Source organism: Tachypleus tridentatus, chromosome 7 (genome assembly GCF_004210375.1).
Source record: "Tachypleus tridentatus isolate NWPU-2018 chromosome 7, ASM421037v1, whole genome shotgun sequence".
Taxonomy (NCBI): Eukaryota; Metazoa; Arthropoda; class Merostomata; order Xiphosura; family Limulidae; genus Tachypleus; species Tachypleus tridentatus.
Window position 1 is genome coordinate 182,071,994 of NC_134831.1, and position 18,485 is coordinate 182,090,478.

Below are 18,485 nucleotides of genomic sequence, written 5' to 3' on the forward strand. Positions count from 1 at the left end.
GAAAATTGGCCAAAGGTAAAGTTAGCAAGGTGAAAAACAGAGTTGGAGATTAAAATAAAACAACAACTGGGAGGGGGGTAATGTACTAAACTATATGTGCATCCCCTTTCACCAGGATGAATGGTATTGCAGAATGTTTAAGTAACCAGTTAAACACATTTCATCACTTTCTTAAACCAGCTTTATTAACATAATTAAAACAACTTAGATGTTGCAATTGAAATTATATAAACAATGTAAAGGGTAACACACTCAGTCTTGACTTTTACCAACAACTGATAGTTGAACAAATATTGTATAAACATATGTACATATATATAAAAAAACAAAATCGTTCATATTCCTGAAACCATCCATAGCTTAGTTTTCTTTCTGGTAATTTGAGTGAAATGTATATAGACAGAAATACTCCATGTTGTAACAATAAAACGTAAGTCGCTAAAATAAAGACACTAGGAGGATGGGTTGAGGGATTTGTATACCACATCTGCATTGTGTAACACCTGTAGAAATTATTGGTCACTTGAACATAACTCACTTCAGATCTTCAGTTGAAGGAATCTACTGGCATTTTTCCATGTATGACAAAGTTAAAATCAAGGGACAATGGACCCACCTTCAGAGATTTGATGGGTTTAATATTTGTAAGGTTAGTTTAACCCATAATACAGACTGATATATATATAAATTTTGGTTTGTTCCTTTAAGTTCTTAACCCTATAGGGTAAGATCATTTTATATAAAACTGATTATATGAAAACAGAAGTTTGAGGTTAATAAAACACAATGTTTTAAAGACATATGGGTTTCCAATAAGAGCAACATCAATGCCTAATATACTTTCATCTACACTTCTACATTATAGAACAGTAAATAAAAATATTTTCTTAAAACTTAAGTTGCAACAGGTGTTTTTTCTCTATTGCATGTGATGCAAGATTAGGGCTGAGTATTTCTTTAAAAAATAATAATAAAATTGGAGTGAATGTGTTTTCAGTGAACTTCAGAATATTTCATTACAATGGAAACCACATTTATACAATTTCAGTCCTCAAAGACAAACATAATAAATTCCATAATTTGTCTTAAGAAATTATACCATAATTACAGGCAGGAACCCAAACTTACAAGTTAGTACATATCGTAGGAAACTAAAATGTTAATCTCACTAATGCTAATACCCTAATGTGACAGTTCAGCTTGTGAGCTGCCTGTCCCACCATCCCCAGAAACTTTAAAGGGACACAAAAATATCCCACCTTGGGAGATTATGAACTTAAGTGTCCCACATTATTAAAATTAATACTGGTACACACTATGATTGCACACAAGGTTTTCCTGTCCTCGTACACATATCCTTCTTTTCTATATATATTAATATGTAGATAACTGTATACCTATTGAGGATGTAATAATATGAAATTAACTTGTTTACTGTCTTGTAAAACACCATTAGACATTAGCCTTTGACCTTTATACTATGAAATCATGGAAAGGATGTATATTGGCTTTCAGCATATAGTAATATTATAACTACAAAACAGTAAATGTTTTATTTCAGGATATGCACTGTATGTTCAAAAATTCTTAAGGTTGTTTAAAGAAGTACCATCACCTAATAACTGGTATAATTAAATGGTAGATACTCTTTAATAAGATTTTTAAGCAGAGTATTCTTGATGAAGCTTTGTAGAATGGAGGGCAACTGCCTGTTGTGGAGAACAAAGTGTAGAGGATGAGGTTTTGAAAGTCTTTCCTCTTCAGACTTTCCAAACGTTGTCCTCTACACTTATCTCCACAACAGGCAGTTGTTGTCCATTCTGCAAAGTTTCGTAGATGGTAGGTATTCTTCATGGATGTCACTCTTTCCTATTGCATTATTTCAAAATACACACATTTTTTTAATGAAAATATCTACAGAAAAAAGTATAATAATAAGATAGTATTTTTTGTGTTATTTTTTAAAGGTAGTTTTAATTCAACAAGTTTTTTTATTCATCAGTTTGGACACTATAAAATCTGGTCACTTAATGATGCCCACAACTTAACATGATGTATGTGCTATGTTTCGATTGGGGTGTTATGCAGTTAAACAATGTTGTAATTATTTCTTGGATAGACCAGGTTATGGCAACAATGAAATTTACCTTAAAAGAGAAAAATAGGTTTAATTATATCCTATTTAGATATCTAGATATTTTAAAGTTAAGATGCCAACAAACCTAGCAACTTTAATTATAAGTAATCATTCAGAGTAATAAGTAGTGTGAAACGAATGTGAACAAAAAACTTACTTCATAAACATTGTTAAATGAATAAAGATATTACATTTCTCATTTTCCAGGGTGACAAATGTGCCCCCCCCACTGCGGAAGCCCACGTCTTCTGCAAAAAAACCTCTGTTAAATGCAATTTCCTCTTCAACATCACACATACCCTTGCACAATAGGAGCCAGTGTTAACCAGCTAGCTATAAGTTGATATATTCCATTGAATTTTTTCTTGTGCCTTCCTCATGCACTAAGATAAAGAAACTTGCATTTCTAGACTGAAATCTTGTATTTAAAAAAAATGAAGAAATGTTTAGTAAAACCTAACTTCATGCAAACATTTCTTTAGTTACATCTTAAAAGGGATCCTGTATGACTTGCAAGTATATTCTGACATATAATAAGGATTTAAGCTGAAATGTAATATTCATTATGGTAAAATAATCTCTAATAGCAGTGATATTCAACATATATTAAATTATTTGCTGAGAAGGTTGATAACCTATCAAAATAATTTTGTTTCATTAGAATGTTTGACAATTTACACATTGTTAGACTAACCCTTCCTACAGACTACTTTCCAACTAAGAAAATACAGCCTGAAACACTATTCCTTGCAAGAAGTGTTGTTAGAAGCTGCCCATGGTTGTGCTTGGCAATTCTTTTAATAACGGGAAATCTTAAGCAATTACCTGCAGGTTGTGCAGAGGTTAATTGTAAATGTCACTCAAGTTTTGATCCAGTTTTAATTTTTCCCATTAATAATGATTAGATGCGTATGACAGATGTTATTTACTGGAATTCTGAATTTCACGACATAAAATTTGGTTTAAAATAATTACCAGTTAATTTCACGTTGAATAAACTTTGGTAAATTCATAACATTTACATACATATTTCATATATTTATATACATATATACATATACATACTCACAAACATATACAAAAAGTGTAAAAAAACAAAAATCCTTTTCGTGTTTCAATAAACATGTTAAACATTTACAATGAACAAAGTTGTTCAGTGTCAATAAAGTGAACAATAAATTTTTTCCAACTACATAAGTAAGGTACCAACTGTAAACATTCTCATGGTGTATTAGGTTTTTTATAAAATTGAGGGTAAAACTGAGGAAAGATACTAAAAATATCTTGACCAATGATATCTTTACAAACTGATATGCTGGACTGAAGTGAGTCTAAAGAAATCATATGCTGCTGGCCCAGCAATGGGGGGGGACAGGAAAATAAAGAAGGACCAACAAATTGTGGGAGTGGGGGGTTATATTCGGTCACGTAAGCTGTTTTCTTTGACATGTCTGATGCAAGAAGGGATTCCTTCAAGGTTGAAGAGGAGCTTAACGTGGCTTTGTTAATAATATGTGGTTTTGTCACGAGTAGTTCCTGGTCAAACGAATGTCTGGTATTTTCGCTACACACGTGTAAAGGAGAATTAATGTTTGCGTGGTTTGCACGAATTTGTGCGAGAGTTTCATGTCTATTGTTGGGACATGGTATTTGAACCTGTAAGGTAATTTTATTGTTTACATGTGGTATGTGAGTCTCTATGGGGATTTTACTTTTTTACATGTGAAGTATGTGCCTGTATTGATACTTTATTGTTTAGGTGTGGTATATGTGCCTGTATGGAGATTTTATTATTTACATGTGGTACACCAGTTTTCATGGGAACTATACTGTTTACGTGTGCCTGTATGGGTACTTTGGTGTTTGCATATGGTATGCATGCTTGTGTGGGGATTTTACTGTTTACATGTGGTATATGTGCCTGTATGGGGACTTTATTGCTCAAATGTAAACTATGGCCTTGTGTTGGAACTTCATTTACTGCACGTGACTGGCAGATGTGAGGCCTTAAAATGGAATTTGCGTGAGCTGGTGACGAGGTTCTCTCTAAAATATTTAAGTTCACTGGTGACAGAAATGGTTCTTTTACCACATCCATTGCTTGTTTCTTTTTTCTCATTGAGAGATCCAAACATCCCTCAAGTTCAGTATGAACTGCCTCCTTTTTTGTGTTCCTGAAATCTTGCAGTTGATGGTTCTTGTTTTAGTACTGAAGAATTCTTTTTAACAGACAGGTCCAGGGCCTGACAATTATTAACACCAAAGCATGTAAGGAGAGTTTCAGAGAGTCCAGCGTGGCTTGGATGCTGATTGGGATCTGATGGCGGTGATGGCGTTGAGGTCACTGGCGAGATAGGTTCGACTGCATAAGAAACTAAATGAGGAGCATGACTGCCCTCTGGCTGGTGAGCAAAGGACTCACTGAGGTAAGTTAATCTTGTCTTGGCAAGTTCACATTGAGGATCTGGTGTGGAGGAATGGGTGTTGTAATACTGAACAGTAAGAGGTAATGTGACATGGCTTAAAGCTGAAAGGGTGTTATTTTCTACATTACTAACAACCTTGATATTTCTAGGAAAAAGATCAGGTTGGCTCTTGTATGAAACAGTATGACTAGGTCCAGCATTTCCACCTGCTACTGTGACTGGAATCTGATGTGACCTGGTGGAACGTAAGGGCAAAGAGCTTGTTGTTGCCAAGGTTAAAGGCACAGATATTGGATATTCTGATGACGAAGCTGTGGGAAAAAACTTTGTGTATCTTTTTATTGAATCTGAGGGCATGAATGTTGAAGATCCTGAGGGTGACAAAAGTGAGAAACCTATTGAGGAAGATGAAGACAGTGGTGAGATTGTGTCATCTGTTTCGTGTGGCTTAAGAGGACAACAAGAAACTGAAGATGGTACTGTAGTAGCTGGAGTTACTGGCGAGTGCCCAGTGATCAACTCAGGAAGTTTTCGAGCCACGTGTTCTGCTTGTTTATTGGACACATCAGATCCATCCTTCTGTAATGGAAGAGGGGATGCAGGTTCAGACACTGGAGATACACGTTCATATATTGATTGGGAAAATCCACTACTGTGCTCTGAGGAAGGTGATCTTGCCTTCTCAGTATGATGAATGACCGATGGCCGAGGAAGAGGTAGATCTAAAGATTCTTTTCCTCCAAGTAGGCCACCTCTGGTAGTTTGATTCCCTGATTCAATGATACTACCAGATAAAGAAACTTCTGGACTTAAGCATTGGCTTACATGGTAGTGTGGAAGTAAAGAAAGCTGTGGATTACTGTTAGCTGTAGTGGCAGTAACACGAGAAAAAAATTTTTTACGAAGGAAAAGTGGGGACATAATGCTTGTTTTGTAAATTAATTTTGGTTCTTGCGTTTTGCTTGCTGTAGAGCACTCAAATTTCAAAGATTGAGTTAATGAACTAACTTTACCAACAGTCCCAGAATGTGGCTTTCTACAGCTGCTCTGTATCTGTTCCATTTTGGGATATTTGGGTAGACGTTTTTCTGAACTGTTTTCTACTCTATCCTTTGTCTTAGTACTGAAGTGTTGGAGGTGGAGTAAAGATGATTGGTTGGGGACGGATTCACTGCTTTCTTTCTCTCGTTTTCCTAAGTGGTGACCATTTAAACTTGTCTCATTGTGGCTTAATGATGAAGCTAACCTCGTAAAGTTATTGGTGTCTTCCTGATTTAAAGGACCTAACTTCAACAACTTGCTGTCTGCTAACGAGTTAGATGCAGTTCTTGATGGTTCAACCTGTTTACTCTAAAGTTAGAAGTAAAAAAAAACAAAGGAGAATACAATACCCTATAAAAAACTAACACTTCTGTAAAACTACAAACATATTTTAAAACCTTTTGAGTTTTTGCACAAAATTTATTTTACTTAATTTCTGCAATGCATATTTAGGGTATAAAAGGCATATTAGCACTAGTAATTAACAACCTCATAACACCAAACTGTTTGTACTTAATTACACACTCAATGTTTTGGTTTACAATTTTATAATTGTCCACCAAAACACAAACCAAAACTGACAGTAAAAAACTTCAAATGGTTTAAATAACAAATTATACATGTTCAAATTTATTATTTGAAGCATTGTACCACCAGTTTTGGTGAATAGTCATGAAGAAGCTGTAAATATGAAAAAAAGTAGCTAATTAAACATTTTGGGTGTTATAAGGTCATTTTTTTCTAGTATTATTTTAGCAGCACCAAAATCTATTCATTTTTTTAACTACACTGAAGATTGGATTTAATGTTTTTGATGTATATCTAGTGTTCATAGAGTACTTGGAAAACTTTCAGACCCATGTACAATGTGCTGCTGAAAAGAGTACAAAGAAAGAAACTTACTACGTTATGATCCAAGGAATTTCTCCTTCTGATTTCATTCCATCTCTTCTCTTTTTCAAGAAGTGTGTCATCCCTCGTTCCCTGAAATTAGAGAATGTTTGGTTAATGGAAAGAAAGATGCTTATGAACTTGAATATAAACATAAACAATGTCATAACTACAGGTTATAGGTAAACTTTCCGAACACATAGACAGTTAAATAATTGCAACAAAAGAAAAACCGTAACTGTTTATTTTGGTTACTTATTTTTAGAAAGACTATTTCTTTTACAGAAGTACTTGTTACTCAGATGAACTTCTTTGCACCTAGTTTTACAGTGAGAACAATCAATTAACAAATTCAACTAATTACCCAGTTCTCAAGCAAGCCAGTCAAGGTTCTTTTACTGTATAAGTGGTTAATACCAAAACGAAATATAAATACAGATATTTCTTACCATTTTACGTGACAATGATAACTTGACAAGTTGATTATTTACCTTCTGTTGGAACTTTTTTCTTCTTCTGGACTCCCATTCTTGTTCTTGTCTTTCAAGATCACTGAGTTGCACGTTATCCTGCAGGGAGTCCTCGTTTTCAGTGCACATACTGTCATCTTTTGACCTTTCTTCCTGATTCACTGCTTCATGTGATGCTGCAGACATACAGCTATCATTGTCAAACACTGGGGTACTAGAGGTTTCTAATTCTTCTGCAACAAGACTTCCATTCTCAGAATTTCCTGTGTGACAACCCTGGCCAGATTCTTCTACCTTTTTCTTACTAAACAAAGTGGCCGAAGATGAGGGAACCACAGTTCCTTTCACGTGTCTTTCAAATGGTAAAAGCAGCCTACAAATAACATTGTAGGATTACAGGTTAATCTCACACTATTGATATGACAGCTATTTAAACAATATTTTAAAGTCTTTGAGCTCATTAGTAGAAATAAATGCAATTTCATCAACAATAGGTGATTAAAAAAAAAAAAAAATATTTTGGGCAGGTTTCATAAACCTTTTAGTTTTCTTTTAAATTAATCAAGTAATACTGTCACTTTTATATTGTTTAAATGTCAATACAATGAAGATTCAAGTGTAAAAATGTTTTTTTTGTTTTTTTTTACTATCTTGTTCAATTCACAGAAGATATAAACAGCACTGAAACAACATAATAAATACCTTTTACATTCTGTGGTCTATTCAGACTCGTATTAAAAATATGCTCAATTAAGAGTTCCTTATAAAATGGAATATTATTATTTAAGTTTTATTTAAACTAATTTAACAGGTGCTATGTGAATTACAATAAACTTGTTTCAGTTTTATAACAGTTGAAACTATCTGGTCATACGAAATAAACTGTTGTTTTTTTTTTGTAATTAATTATTGTCTCGGGTTCCTTTATTTATTGTGGAGCTTCAGACAGCTGTGCACTTCAAGACTAGTTTGATCAATCTGTGCAATTCAAGGGTATCTCAAGACACAAAAAGTGTTAGTAAACTGTAAAATTAACTGTTCTATAATAATAACAATAAAGAGAATTTAATACGTAAGTTATTGTTATCACCATACAGAGAATTAGAAGACAAACATTACAAAATTAACTGCGTTTTACAGTAACATTGCAGAAGGGATACAATGATTGTGAAAACTTATCATTTTCTTGTAGTCTGCATGTGATAAAAAAAAGGTACCTTCAAAAGTAAAAATGTTTCTTTTTTTCTTATCAAAACTTTCGTAGGCCTAATATTGACTTCAAATTTGTAAAAATAGATTTTCATGCATTATCTGATAATGTATAACAATGTGAGAAAGCATATACAATTGATAAGTTATAACTAACTTTGAAGTAGGATGAAGTACTTAAAGTATTTGACATATTTTCTTCTCTGTTTTCAATCGTGAAAAAGTAAATAAAAACTTTTGTTCATAAGATAACCATTACGTCAAGCAATCTACAATACAATAATTTAACAGTTGAAACCTTAAGCTAACCCTACTAATAACTTAAATATATATACATTTATACAAAAACTGAAGGCCAACGTACCTTTCATAATGTCTTCGTGTACAGGTGGCAGCACTAGTGCTTCCTGGATTTCCTCCAAGTTCATCATATATATTTTTCCACAATTTTTTTGATGTTATCTACGAAAATTTCGAATATGAGATATAACAATATACATTAGTCAGAAAATACAGTCCTTTTATTATTACTACTATTATCAAAACACGGAAAATAAAAGGCTAAACAAAAACGACCTTTCTTCTATTGGTTGCTTTCAGAAAATTATTTCCTTTATTGTGGAAAATATAAATCTACTAGTTTTTTTTATGCAGTGAAAATCACAGTGACGTAACTTGCGACGTCATGATTAGAACTGTAGCTTGGTGGTAGCAGAACATTTACATCCATTTATTCAATAAATTTCTTACTATACACGATTTTGTTGAATTCAACAATTTCTTACTGCGCTTACAAACACACGTTTTCTTTTATTATTTAATTATGTAGTAGTTATTCTAAGTAAATGATGATACAAAAAATCGTAACTCTGTAATTATGAATACATTCACTGACTTTTTAATCTTCTATTAGGTTGAGCAAGCACCTTATCTTCTCGAAATTAAAACTTGATAAAAAAATCCATACAAAAAACAGTTTAAACTTTAAAGAATGACAGAGCGTTCACAGCCTTAATACGTCACCACTCATCCATAACTTTTCTCTCAGGTACAAAAGATAAAGTCAGACAATAAGCTCGAACATAATTTTGCTACCATGCATAGAATGAAAAGAGAGAAAAAATGAAACAATTTCGACAAACAAGTAATATTTGAACGCCGGTTTGACGAGTCTGGCTTTATTGTTCTAGATTGGATTTTTAACTTTATAATGATTTCTGAGAACGTGCACGATATAAATGAAATTGAGGTTAATATAATCAAGCAGAAATGTTAATAAATTTCTTTCAGACATACTACACATTTATATCGAAACATTTTAAAACCATTCACCATTTTCTGACCAAGCAAGAAAACTTTGAAAACCCATACTAAAAATGTATTTCGTTTGACGATGAACGCATGAATAAGCTTTCAAATAGCAAATGTGTGTGGACCTGGTATGTAACTGTAATTTTATTGATTTTATACTCGCACTTAAAATAAGCTCATGACACGTTGAGATGTGTAGTTTAATACAATGCTGTTTCATTTCCAAATAGGGGAATATTCCTAGAGTATAGAATGTTATAAAACATTTTCTATCACAATATTTTAAAGCTCAGATAAGGTTTTTGAATTATCATAAAATTTCAAAAGTACGAAACTACAGCTTACGTAACATTATTAAAACACAAAACTGGAAAATGCGTAGATTTTAAAGTTAAAAATATTTTATGTTTTTAGAATAAGCTAACTCTAAAGTGCAATCTAACGTAAGTTTATCCTGATATACCATTTATTGCTCTTAAAGTCTATTATTCTTAGGTGCCATAATATGAAAAATGAAGACTATCACAGAAACTAAAAAAAGACTTCCCATAATTAGAAAAATTCCATGTACAGTTTTTTGGTTTTAGTTTTGTTTTTATTGGGTATGCTTCCTTTCATTGGGTTGTTTGTAATTATTAATAGTTTCTGATCAAAAATATAACAAATTACGAATTACTGAAGCAAATTCTATGTAATAAACTTAATAATATAGCACTGTTTCATAGAATACTATAATAAGAAAACTTAAACCTATGATGATTAAAACGCAGTGAACCCACAGTATAAGTATTCGCGTTTTCTGCATTAAATGAAACTACATCTGAAGTAAAAGTAAAATTAAATAGATTCCAGAGACACTGATTAACACTAGGAGTGAAATATACGCAGGATGAAACCAGCTTTTTATCACCTATTGTGGTATTAAACCTTATGAACTCAAAATGCTAAAAGAATGACCAGTATCAATAACGTTTTTCAGTCGCGGCATTGTGGCTAGTAGGTAGAAAGAATGGACCCGAGTTTTCTCAAATGTAAAATGTTAGCTCATAGCTGCGTCAAATTTGAAATCTAGTTACAATTTTCGGCTCGGGAGGTCAAACTCTTTCGATTGATGTATTTGACCATGCCTAAGGTCTCATCAATTAACTTATCCTAATCCTTCCAAAAAGAATTACAATTTGAAAGCAGGCTGGTAGAGATCTAGACGAGTAAGAAAATCGAATCGGGTAAACATGCGCCTTGCACGTGGTATTACTGACGTACAAAATTAATTTACTTTAATCCTGCTTAAAAGTATTTCAAATGCCACGGATATTGAGGGTTCCCGCATGTTTGTTATTATTTATTTCCAAAAGGTTACTGGACTGATTTAATCAACCTGTTTACTTCCTTTGAAAGTAATAAAACGAAACTTCGTTTCAGGCTAGAATTTTGAAAATCGTAGCATTATTTGGGCATTTTGTTGCTAGGAAATATGTGACATCTATTTATAGATAATACATTAGGTCACATCTCACTAGTATGCTATTTCATTTTTACAATATCACGATGTTATCTTTTATAAAAAATAGTTTCCCCATAAATCCACCAGGCGCGCATTACTGTTGAGGAATTTTCGTGGCACTATTTCCTAATTTGGTTTGAAAACAGGTTTTACCATAACTAATAGATCTGAAAAGATGCACAGATCTCCCGGGAGATTACAAAGATGAAACTAAACAACATTGTTTAAAGCCGGTTTGTCTAAATCCCTTTTCCGAGTGTACCTCGAACAACATTTGGAATGCGTTTAAGGTTATTGATTTTCCTTTTCCGTGGGGGATTCAAGCACATAGAATTCTTACTTATCCAAGCTTATTTCACGCATATCTAAGCTTCATCATTTAAGAAGATTGCGCGCTCGTCAGTATTACTTATAATTCAATTTAAGTCCAAGCTCCTGAGAAAACGTAGCAGTTTAAACCTAATGAGGTCTCTAGATGATACACAACTTACAGTTAGCAGCATTACGATTCACCACGACAAAATGTTTCATGCCTGGTTCATGTGAATAGGATACTTTCTTTTACAAGTGTTTGAAACGTTTTGTTTGGTCGGTTAGCAACAAAAATTAAACATTTCAGAATGTCAACTCAAGAAACTACTTAATTCGCCATTCCATCAATTCGTCTGCATACCCGTCCACCATTTTTGCCTATCTATTCACCTGCTTGTGTACGTTTTATCTCTTTATTAGTGTACCTGTCTACTTTTACGATAGCGAGTGTGTGTGCTTATTTAATTATTCGGTTAGTGTTTGTGGCAATGCATACTGCTGGGATCGAACCCCTAAGTTTAGAATTATACGCCTTCACGCTTACTGATGAGCCACTGGGAGCATTTATTTATGTAAATATGTATATAATTTTTTTTAAACTTTAGAATGTAGTAAACTGTAGGGTGTTTTATTCGTTCAAACAGTAGGGGGCGATCTTTACTCAAATTCAAATGGCAAAATATAGACTCAAACTGGGCGAGGAGTGGTTTACAAGCAACTAAAAACACTTATCTACGTCACAAGGTGTAAACTTCAATACTCACCTCTTCGTAACCTCCAAACTTTTGAGCACAAGTGAAGAAGTAGTACAAGTCTACTGAAATTAAAAAAACAAACTGAAGTTCATTTCATTTACACTTCACTTCCACAATCATTTAAGGCAAAAATTGTTATCAATTAAAAAGTAAAATCGTTCGGTGTTAACAAATCCTGCTTGTTACTCGGTTCAACCACCGAAACTTATTTCGCTGTTGTTCACCTTGAAACACGATTTGAGAGAAAGGGCCGATTACAGTTACTCTTTTTCATACTTGTAGTCACAAACGCTGTTACGTCATCTCAGTCTCGGATAACCGTACAAATGTAGTGTTTTAACTCGGTAACTCAACATGTTAATTTTGTCGGTTACAGGAAAACAGAGAGGCGAAACACAGAATTGGAGAAAAAAAAAGGCAGTTTTGAAGAGGAAGTTTTGTTTTTGTTGAGATCTCACCGAAAATGTCGTGACCGTGTGCAAGATGAAGGGCATAAGTTGTTTTAAGCTAAAATTAATTTATTTGTAATTAAACACAGAGTTGATTAATGGGCTATCTGCGCTCTGCCTATCATGAATATCGAAATCCAATTTTTAGCGTAATAAGTCTGTAGACTTACCGCCGAACTATTAGTGGGTGGGACTTTAGGCATAAGCAATTAGGAAATAACTCTTTCTGCCCAGGAACAAGTAAAAATTTTGTTACATAGTGTAATTTTGAGTTGAAGTAAATGGAAAAGACCTATTTTTCTCCTCAAACTTTGCTTTTGTGACCTGGGAGCGTATAATAAAAACATGATGGGAGACTATATTTAGGGGCTGATACATGAAAGTGATTTACATTACAGTCGCAAATCTTGAAAAATTACTCACTTCTAAACATTTTTGTATAACTTTAGTATAAATACATGTAAATCTTGATTCATATGTTGTTTTATTTAGACTTTTTGTAAATGAAAATGTGCAAATTTGCCAGTTTTTACATAGAAATTAGGTTAATTTCTAAATTTAATTATCCAGGTCACAAAAGCAAAGTTTGGAGGGAATAATGGCCATTTTCTGTACTTTTACAACATAAGAAATTAAGAAATAACACATACTATTCAAGAACAAAATGTGTTACATAGTGTTATTAACAAAAGACAAAAAATAATCGCTACTATAAGGGTTCTGTGAATAATAACTGCAAAAAAAGTATAATCGCTTTTTATACTTAAAGTTTTTATATCACACACAAAGGAATATTTTGATTTTCAATATTCTAAAGCTGATTAATTAACAACAAATAATATTTTTCTTCCGAATAAATAGGAAATTATTTTTCGTCTGTTTTATTTTAAAATGAAACCTAATTACTCATAAGACTGCGTGCATACGCAAATTGCTTAAAATAAACATCTTTAAGTACCGGTCCTATTTTATAATTAATATTTCAAGGAAGAGATGCCTTCGTTCTGAAAGTAATGACTTTCAACAATTAAAAGTGTGAAAATCCCAGTGACAGAAAAATCACTTATGAGAGAACACCGAGCAATGTAATTAATTACCGCTTTTAACAATTCTATTTTTCAAACAATATAACAACGGAGGTGCATTGATAAGAGAGATAAATATAAAAGATAGTTTAATGGCTAATGAATTATTAACCATATGCGTGTATAAACTGACTTATTAACAATGGAAACTACTAACTGCCAAACACAATGGCCAAATTCGAAGAATAAGCTGGCACTGTTCCAACAAATGCATCCTATGAAATAAATTAAAACAGGTTTATTTCTAAATGTTTTACGTATTTACTTCTAGTTTGTGTATCCCAGTTTAGTTGTTTGAATCAGATACTTAAGTCTGCAACTTATGTAATTTATAGACAGCTTGGTGTAGTTATTTTTCTAAGTCGTAAAACCAAGAGAGGTATGCAATTTGAGAACTTTCCGGATTTTATATTTAACACGGATAAAAAAACAACTAAACTTCACAAAAAAAGCTGTTGATATCAATACGATAAGAATAATTTCTTTTTATTGTTCACTAGCAATTAAATTATTCAATATTTCACTAAGTAAAACACGACATGTCTAAAGGCCAAGGCCCTGAATAGAGTTCATTTACCACTCACTCACTTCGTCAACGTTAGAAAGAAACAATGCCGAGAGCCAAACGTTTTAACAAGAGAATTGTTTAGTGTTTGTGTTCAGAGAAAAGCTACAAAGTGGGCTAAGTTGCACAGAATTGAGCCCCAGATTTAGAGCTGAAAGTCCTTTAAAAGGTGAGTGGGTTTGTGATAAGTTACGTTTGCTAACACAGGTAGGCCATGCATAATCACAAAAAATAAAACAAAAAGTCACTAGATCAAAACTGAAACTTCAAATGTCTTCAAATTTGGATTTTTTCTCCATCAGTGTATATACAGTACGAAATAGTTAGATTAACTTGATTATTATAATATTTACGATCTTTCAAGAATAAAGTGAGAAAAAAAAAAACGGATTTTACGAAAGCCTTTACAAAAAGAAATAATAACGATCTTTCTGTTAATTTAGAGATTGTGGAATATGTAGTGAACCAAAATTTGAATTTTCAAACTAAACGATTAGAGAACACTAAGTTTCATATACAGGCATTCCTATTTCTGTTTGTTTGTACCTTAAGCACAAAGCTATACAAAATGGGCTATCTGTGTTATTCCCACCCGGTTTCTAGCCTTGTAAGTTCGCACACATCCCGCTGTGCCTCTTGGGGAACTCGTAATTCTGGACTGTTGATACCGTCACAAGGGTTAGAGCTACAGACCCTCTCACCATCACCAAGTGAAAAAAATGTCAATAAATTCTTGTTAACCAGAGACTTAGTAGGGGGAACTGAACAATTTAGGAATATTGATCACATATTGTTTTTCAGTTTTTATATATAATAAACTCGTTTTGCATCATTTATTACAAAAAATAAAGCTTCTACAAACACTATTACACAGTTTTGATTGTACGACCATTTTATTAAAAATTTATGTCATTTTTTGGTTTTAAATTTATTGTCCCCCCCAAATTTTTCTGTCCTCCCGAGTGGAAAACTTTGCTACGCTACTGTGAACACTGAACAATTAAACGTGCGTTTGAATAACAATTTATATTTCAGTTATTTTCTTAACAAGTGTTACATATAAATATCCTGTCAATTATTATATTTATTTTTTTTACCATTAATCACGCGTCAACTTTATACTGCACTGAGCATTAAAAATGAAACTTGTACAAAAATCTTTAATAAATCAAAACTTCCACAAATTCAAAGTTTATTTTCTATAAACACAATATTTTATTTGTGATACTGGTAAACAGTTTTTATTTTTGTAACGCTGGCGCAGTTATAAATTTGTAAATAACTACTTTTGAATTTAGAAAATATTGTTAAAGGTTAATAATGAATTGTGATAATATTTAAGTTTTATACTCTCGCTATATTAGGGTAAAGCAGATAGAAAAACGTAAACAGATACCTTACGCACATCCACGATACAATCGACAGCTATTTACGTCATTGAAGATTGTGTCAATACCTACGAGTCTACTGTGAATACAAAATCATTATTTCAGTGCTATAAATTCTTAGGTTTAGAATTAAAATGTGTTTAGGGAGATGTGGTTTATGAATGCGTCCGTTTTACAAAAATACACGTTATCTGATCTGTCCCTGAAAAAGTTTGGGGTCTTAAAAAAGAGAAAATGAAGTATGAACGAAAAGTAAAACGACCTCTGTGTGTGACTTTCGGCTTTGTCGTCTGCTTTAACTACGTAAGCAAATAGATAAAATAATAAAATTATATATCTAAATGTTTCTTTGCTGACGAAAACTAATTCTATTTTACAGCTTAACGTCTATATGTAATTTAAAACACAGTATCCTCAAATTTAACTTTATAAAGTAATAAAAAATGCAATTAAAAACAGTCATTAATATATAAATAGGCTCAAAAATATAAATGCAGAAAACTTAAAGCTCATTAACGTAATTCCATAGTTTTAATAGATACAGTTTACCAAATATGTACAAATACGAAAGGTTATTTCGGAATAAATTGTTTTAGGCTTAACTAGTGCAGAACAAGTAGGCAATAAGTTTAAGAAATGTCTAAACCAGCTACCAGAGGAGACTAGGTTACGAGAATAAGATATTCTTATGCTGAGAATCAATGCTTTTGTTTTTCTCCAAATTGATGGATTTACGATTTTTCCCTTAATCGAGGCCAAACCAATAAAACGTGAAGGAAAAATATGAAGAGGAAAAAAAAAATCCGGATGTTTTTTTTTTGTGTGTTCGTCCACAATTTTTTCCTTCTTCCACAGTCAATGTCAATATACCAATGACATATATACGGCTGATAGTTTCGGCAAACCCAAAAATGTACCAGATACTACGTTTAACAAGCGCCAGAATATATCTGAATTAAAGGCGGGAGGCACCTTATTTACCACTGTAGTTTTGATCATTGATTTCATTGTTGAAACAGCGAATTTCCGTTATAATTATATGCATCTTTATTACTCATTCACAAGGGCATTTCACTAACGGACCAAAATTTGTGAGGGTACATACCACCCGAGCCCTCCGCCCCTTCGGTTCTGTCGCTTACGTACTTAAATGATTTAATAAAATGCTTCCTTTAACAAAATAAAAGTAAATTCTGATAAACTACACTTTACAAAAATAGTATTTACATATTTTGAACAACACAGAACAATATTTTACACATTATGAAAAACTTACTTTGTTTGAAACCAAGGTGGGGGACACGATGTATAGGCGTATTTCTTTCTTTCATGAATTTAAAAAGGTTTTGCAAGAATTCTTGTTCCACTTTATTGTCTGTCTTCACCTGGAAGTAAAAGTAACAATTGATATACAGGGTGGTTAGGAAAAATTAAATTCATCATGTCTCAACGTTACTTTGTCCAATAGTTTAGACAAAAACCGAGAAATTTTATTTAAAAAAGTTTAGACAGAGCTTTGGATGCTTCGAAACCACGTGGCCTAGTGGTTAACCAGCTGAACTAAGAATCCGTAATTTCGGGGTTTACGCTACATTGTCTCAAAATTACATCTGCACTTTAAGTCATGGGTACGTTAAAAGAGGGAGGGATGTCAAACCATTAAAATAAAGTAGCCCCCAAGCGTTGGTAGTAGGTACTATTGCTTTGGTCCAGCGGTTCTCAACTGGGTGAATGAGTATTATTAACTATACAACAAATTCAAGTACAGAGTCATTGGTTGTTATTCGTTCTAGTTGTAGACTGATATTTTAATTTAGTAACGTTTGGCCTCTTTAACTGTAATGAGCGAGTAAGTGTTGGGAAAACCTTAGAGAGGGTGAAAGACATTGGAAAAGATTTTTAGAAGCACTGCTTCAAATTAAAGTTAAAGCTTAAATGGTTAGCGTGTCGGGTTATCATCTGTTGGGTTCTACATTCGCGTCCTGTTACTGAAAGAAAAAAACAAATCGCCCTTTGGTGCATCCATGCCTTGTCAGGATGACGATCCAATCCCACTATTCGATCAAATAACAGTAGCCCAATAATTGAAGCCTGAATGTCGTAGACTAGCTAGCTAACTACCTTCCCTCCAGTCTACCACTTAACACTTCAAACTACTAGGTGCGATTTTCACAGGGTCCCATCCGTATGGACCAGCTATAGGCTTAATTTGTTTTCTTCGCATTACTTTCGGGGCCCTGCAGTATGAGAGACCCGTCGATACATTGCCCAAATTGCACTGATGTTAAATACGCCATTGACTGATAGTCCTTCAACACATCTGTGCGACTGTCTGAAACCTTATTGTACTATATATTTAAATCACTTTTCTAACAACGCGCTATTGCTGTTCTTTCAACAATGATTTGGTTTGTTTTGAATTTCGTGCAATGCTACACAAGGGCTATCTGCGCTAGCCGTCCCTAATTTAGCAGTGTGAGACTATAGGGAAGGCAGCTAGACATCACCACCCACCGCCAATTCTTGGGCTACTCTTTCACCACCGAATGGTGGGACTGACCGTAACATTATAACAAAACCACGGCTGAAATGACAAGCATATTTGGTGTAACGGGGATTCGAACCCGCGACCGTCGGATTTCAAGTCGAGTGCCTTAACGACCAGGCCATGCCGGGCCCTTTCAACAATGAGATTCGTGATTTGAATGAAATGTGTACCACTATCCAAAGGGGTAAGATAATCACTGATTCATCATCCAGAACATATGGTGCTTTCAGTTGCTTCATATGCTGACTAGAAACAGCGAAAATCATATCGAACTTATCCTGTAACAATTTTCGAAACGCCCTCTACATTGTCCACACTTTCCTTAATAAACCTAAAGTTCTACAAAGAAATATTGTGATATTTCGTTCCCCTGCGAAACATAATTTTTTTTTTT

The 18,485-nt window shown here is 33.3% G+C and overlaps 1 protein-coding gene across 3 annotated transcripts in view; it reads right to left on the reverse strand.

Annotated features, from left to right (window-relative positions):
- Nucleotides 1-162: 162 nt before the first annotated feature.
- LOC143257401 (uncharacterized) overlaps nt 163-18,485 on the reverse strand; it is an 86,186-nt gene continuing 67,863 nt past the window's right edge. For all 3 annotated transcript variants that reach the window (XM_076515994.1, XM_076515995.1, XM_076515996.1), the window contains 6 exons: nt 16,820-16,928; nt 12,066-12,118; nt 8,539-8,636; nt 6,987-7,338; nt 6,508-6,588; nt 163-5,913 (listed from right to left, as the gene is read on the reverse strand). In XM_076515994.1, coding sequence (XP_076372109.1) covers nt 4,282-5,913; nt 6,508-6,588; nt 6,987-7,338; nt 8,539-8,636; nt 12,066-12,118; nt 16,820-16,928 — 2,325 coding nt within the window. In that variant the 3' untranslated portion in view covers nt 163-4,281. The remainder of the gene's footprint in view (nt 5,914-6,507; nt 6,589-6,986; nt 7,339-8,538; nt 8,637-12,065; nt 12,119-16,819; nt 16,929-18,485) is intronic.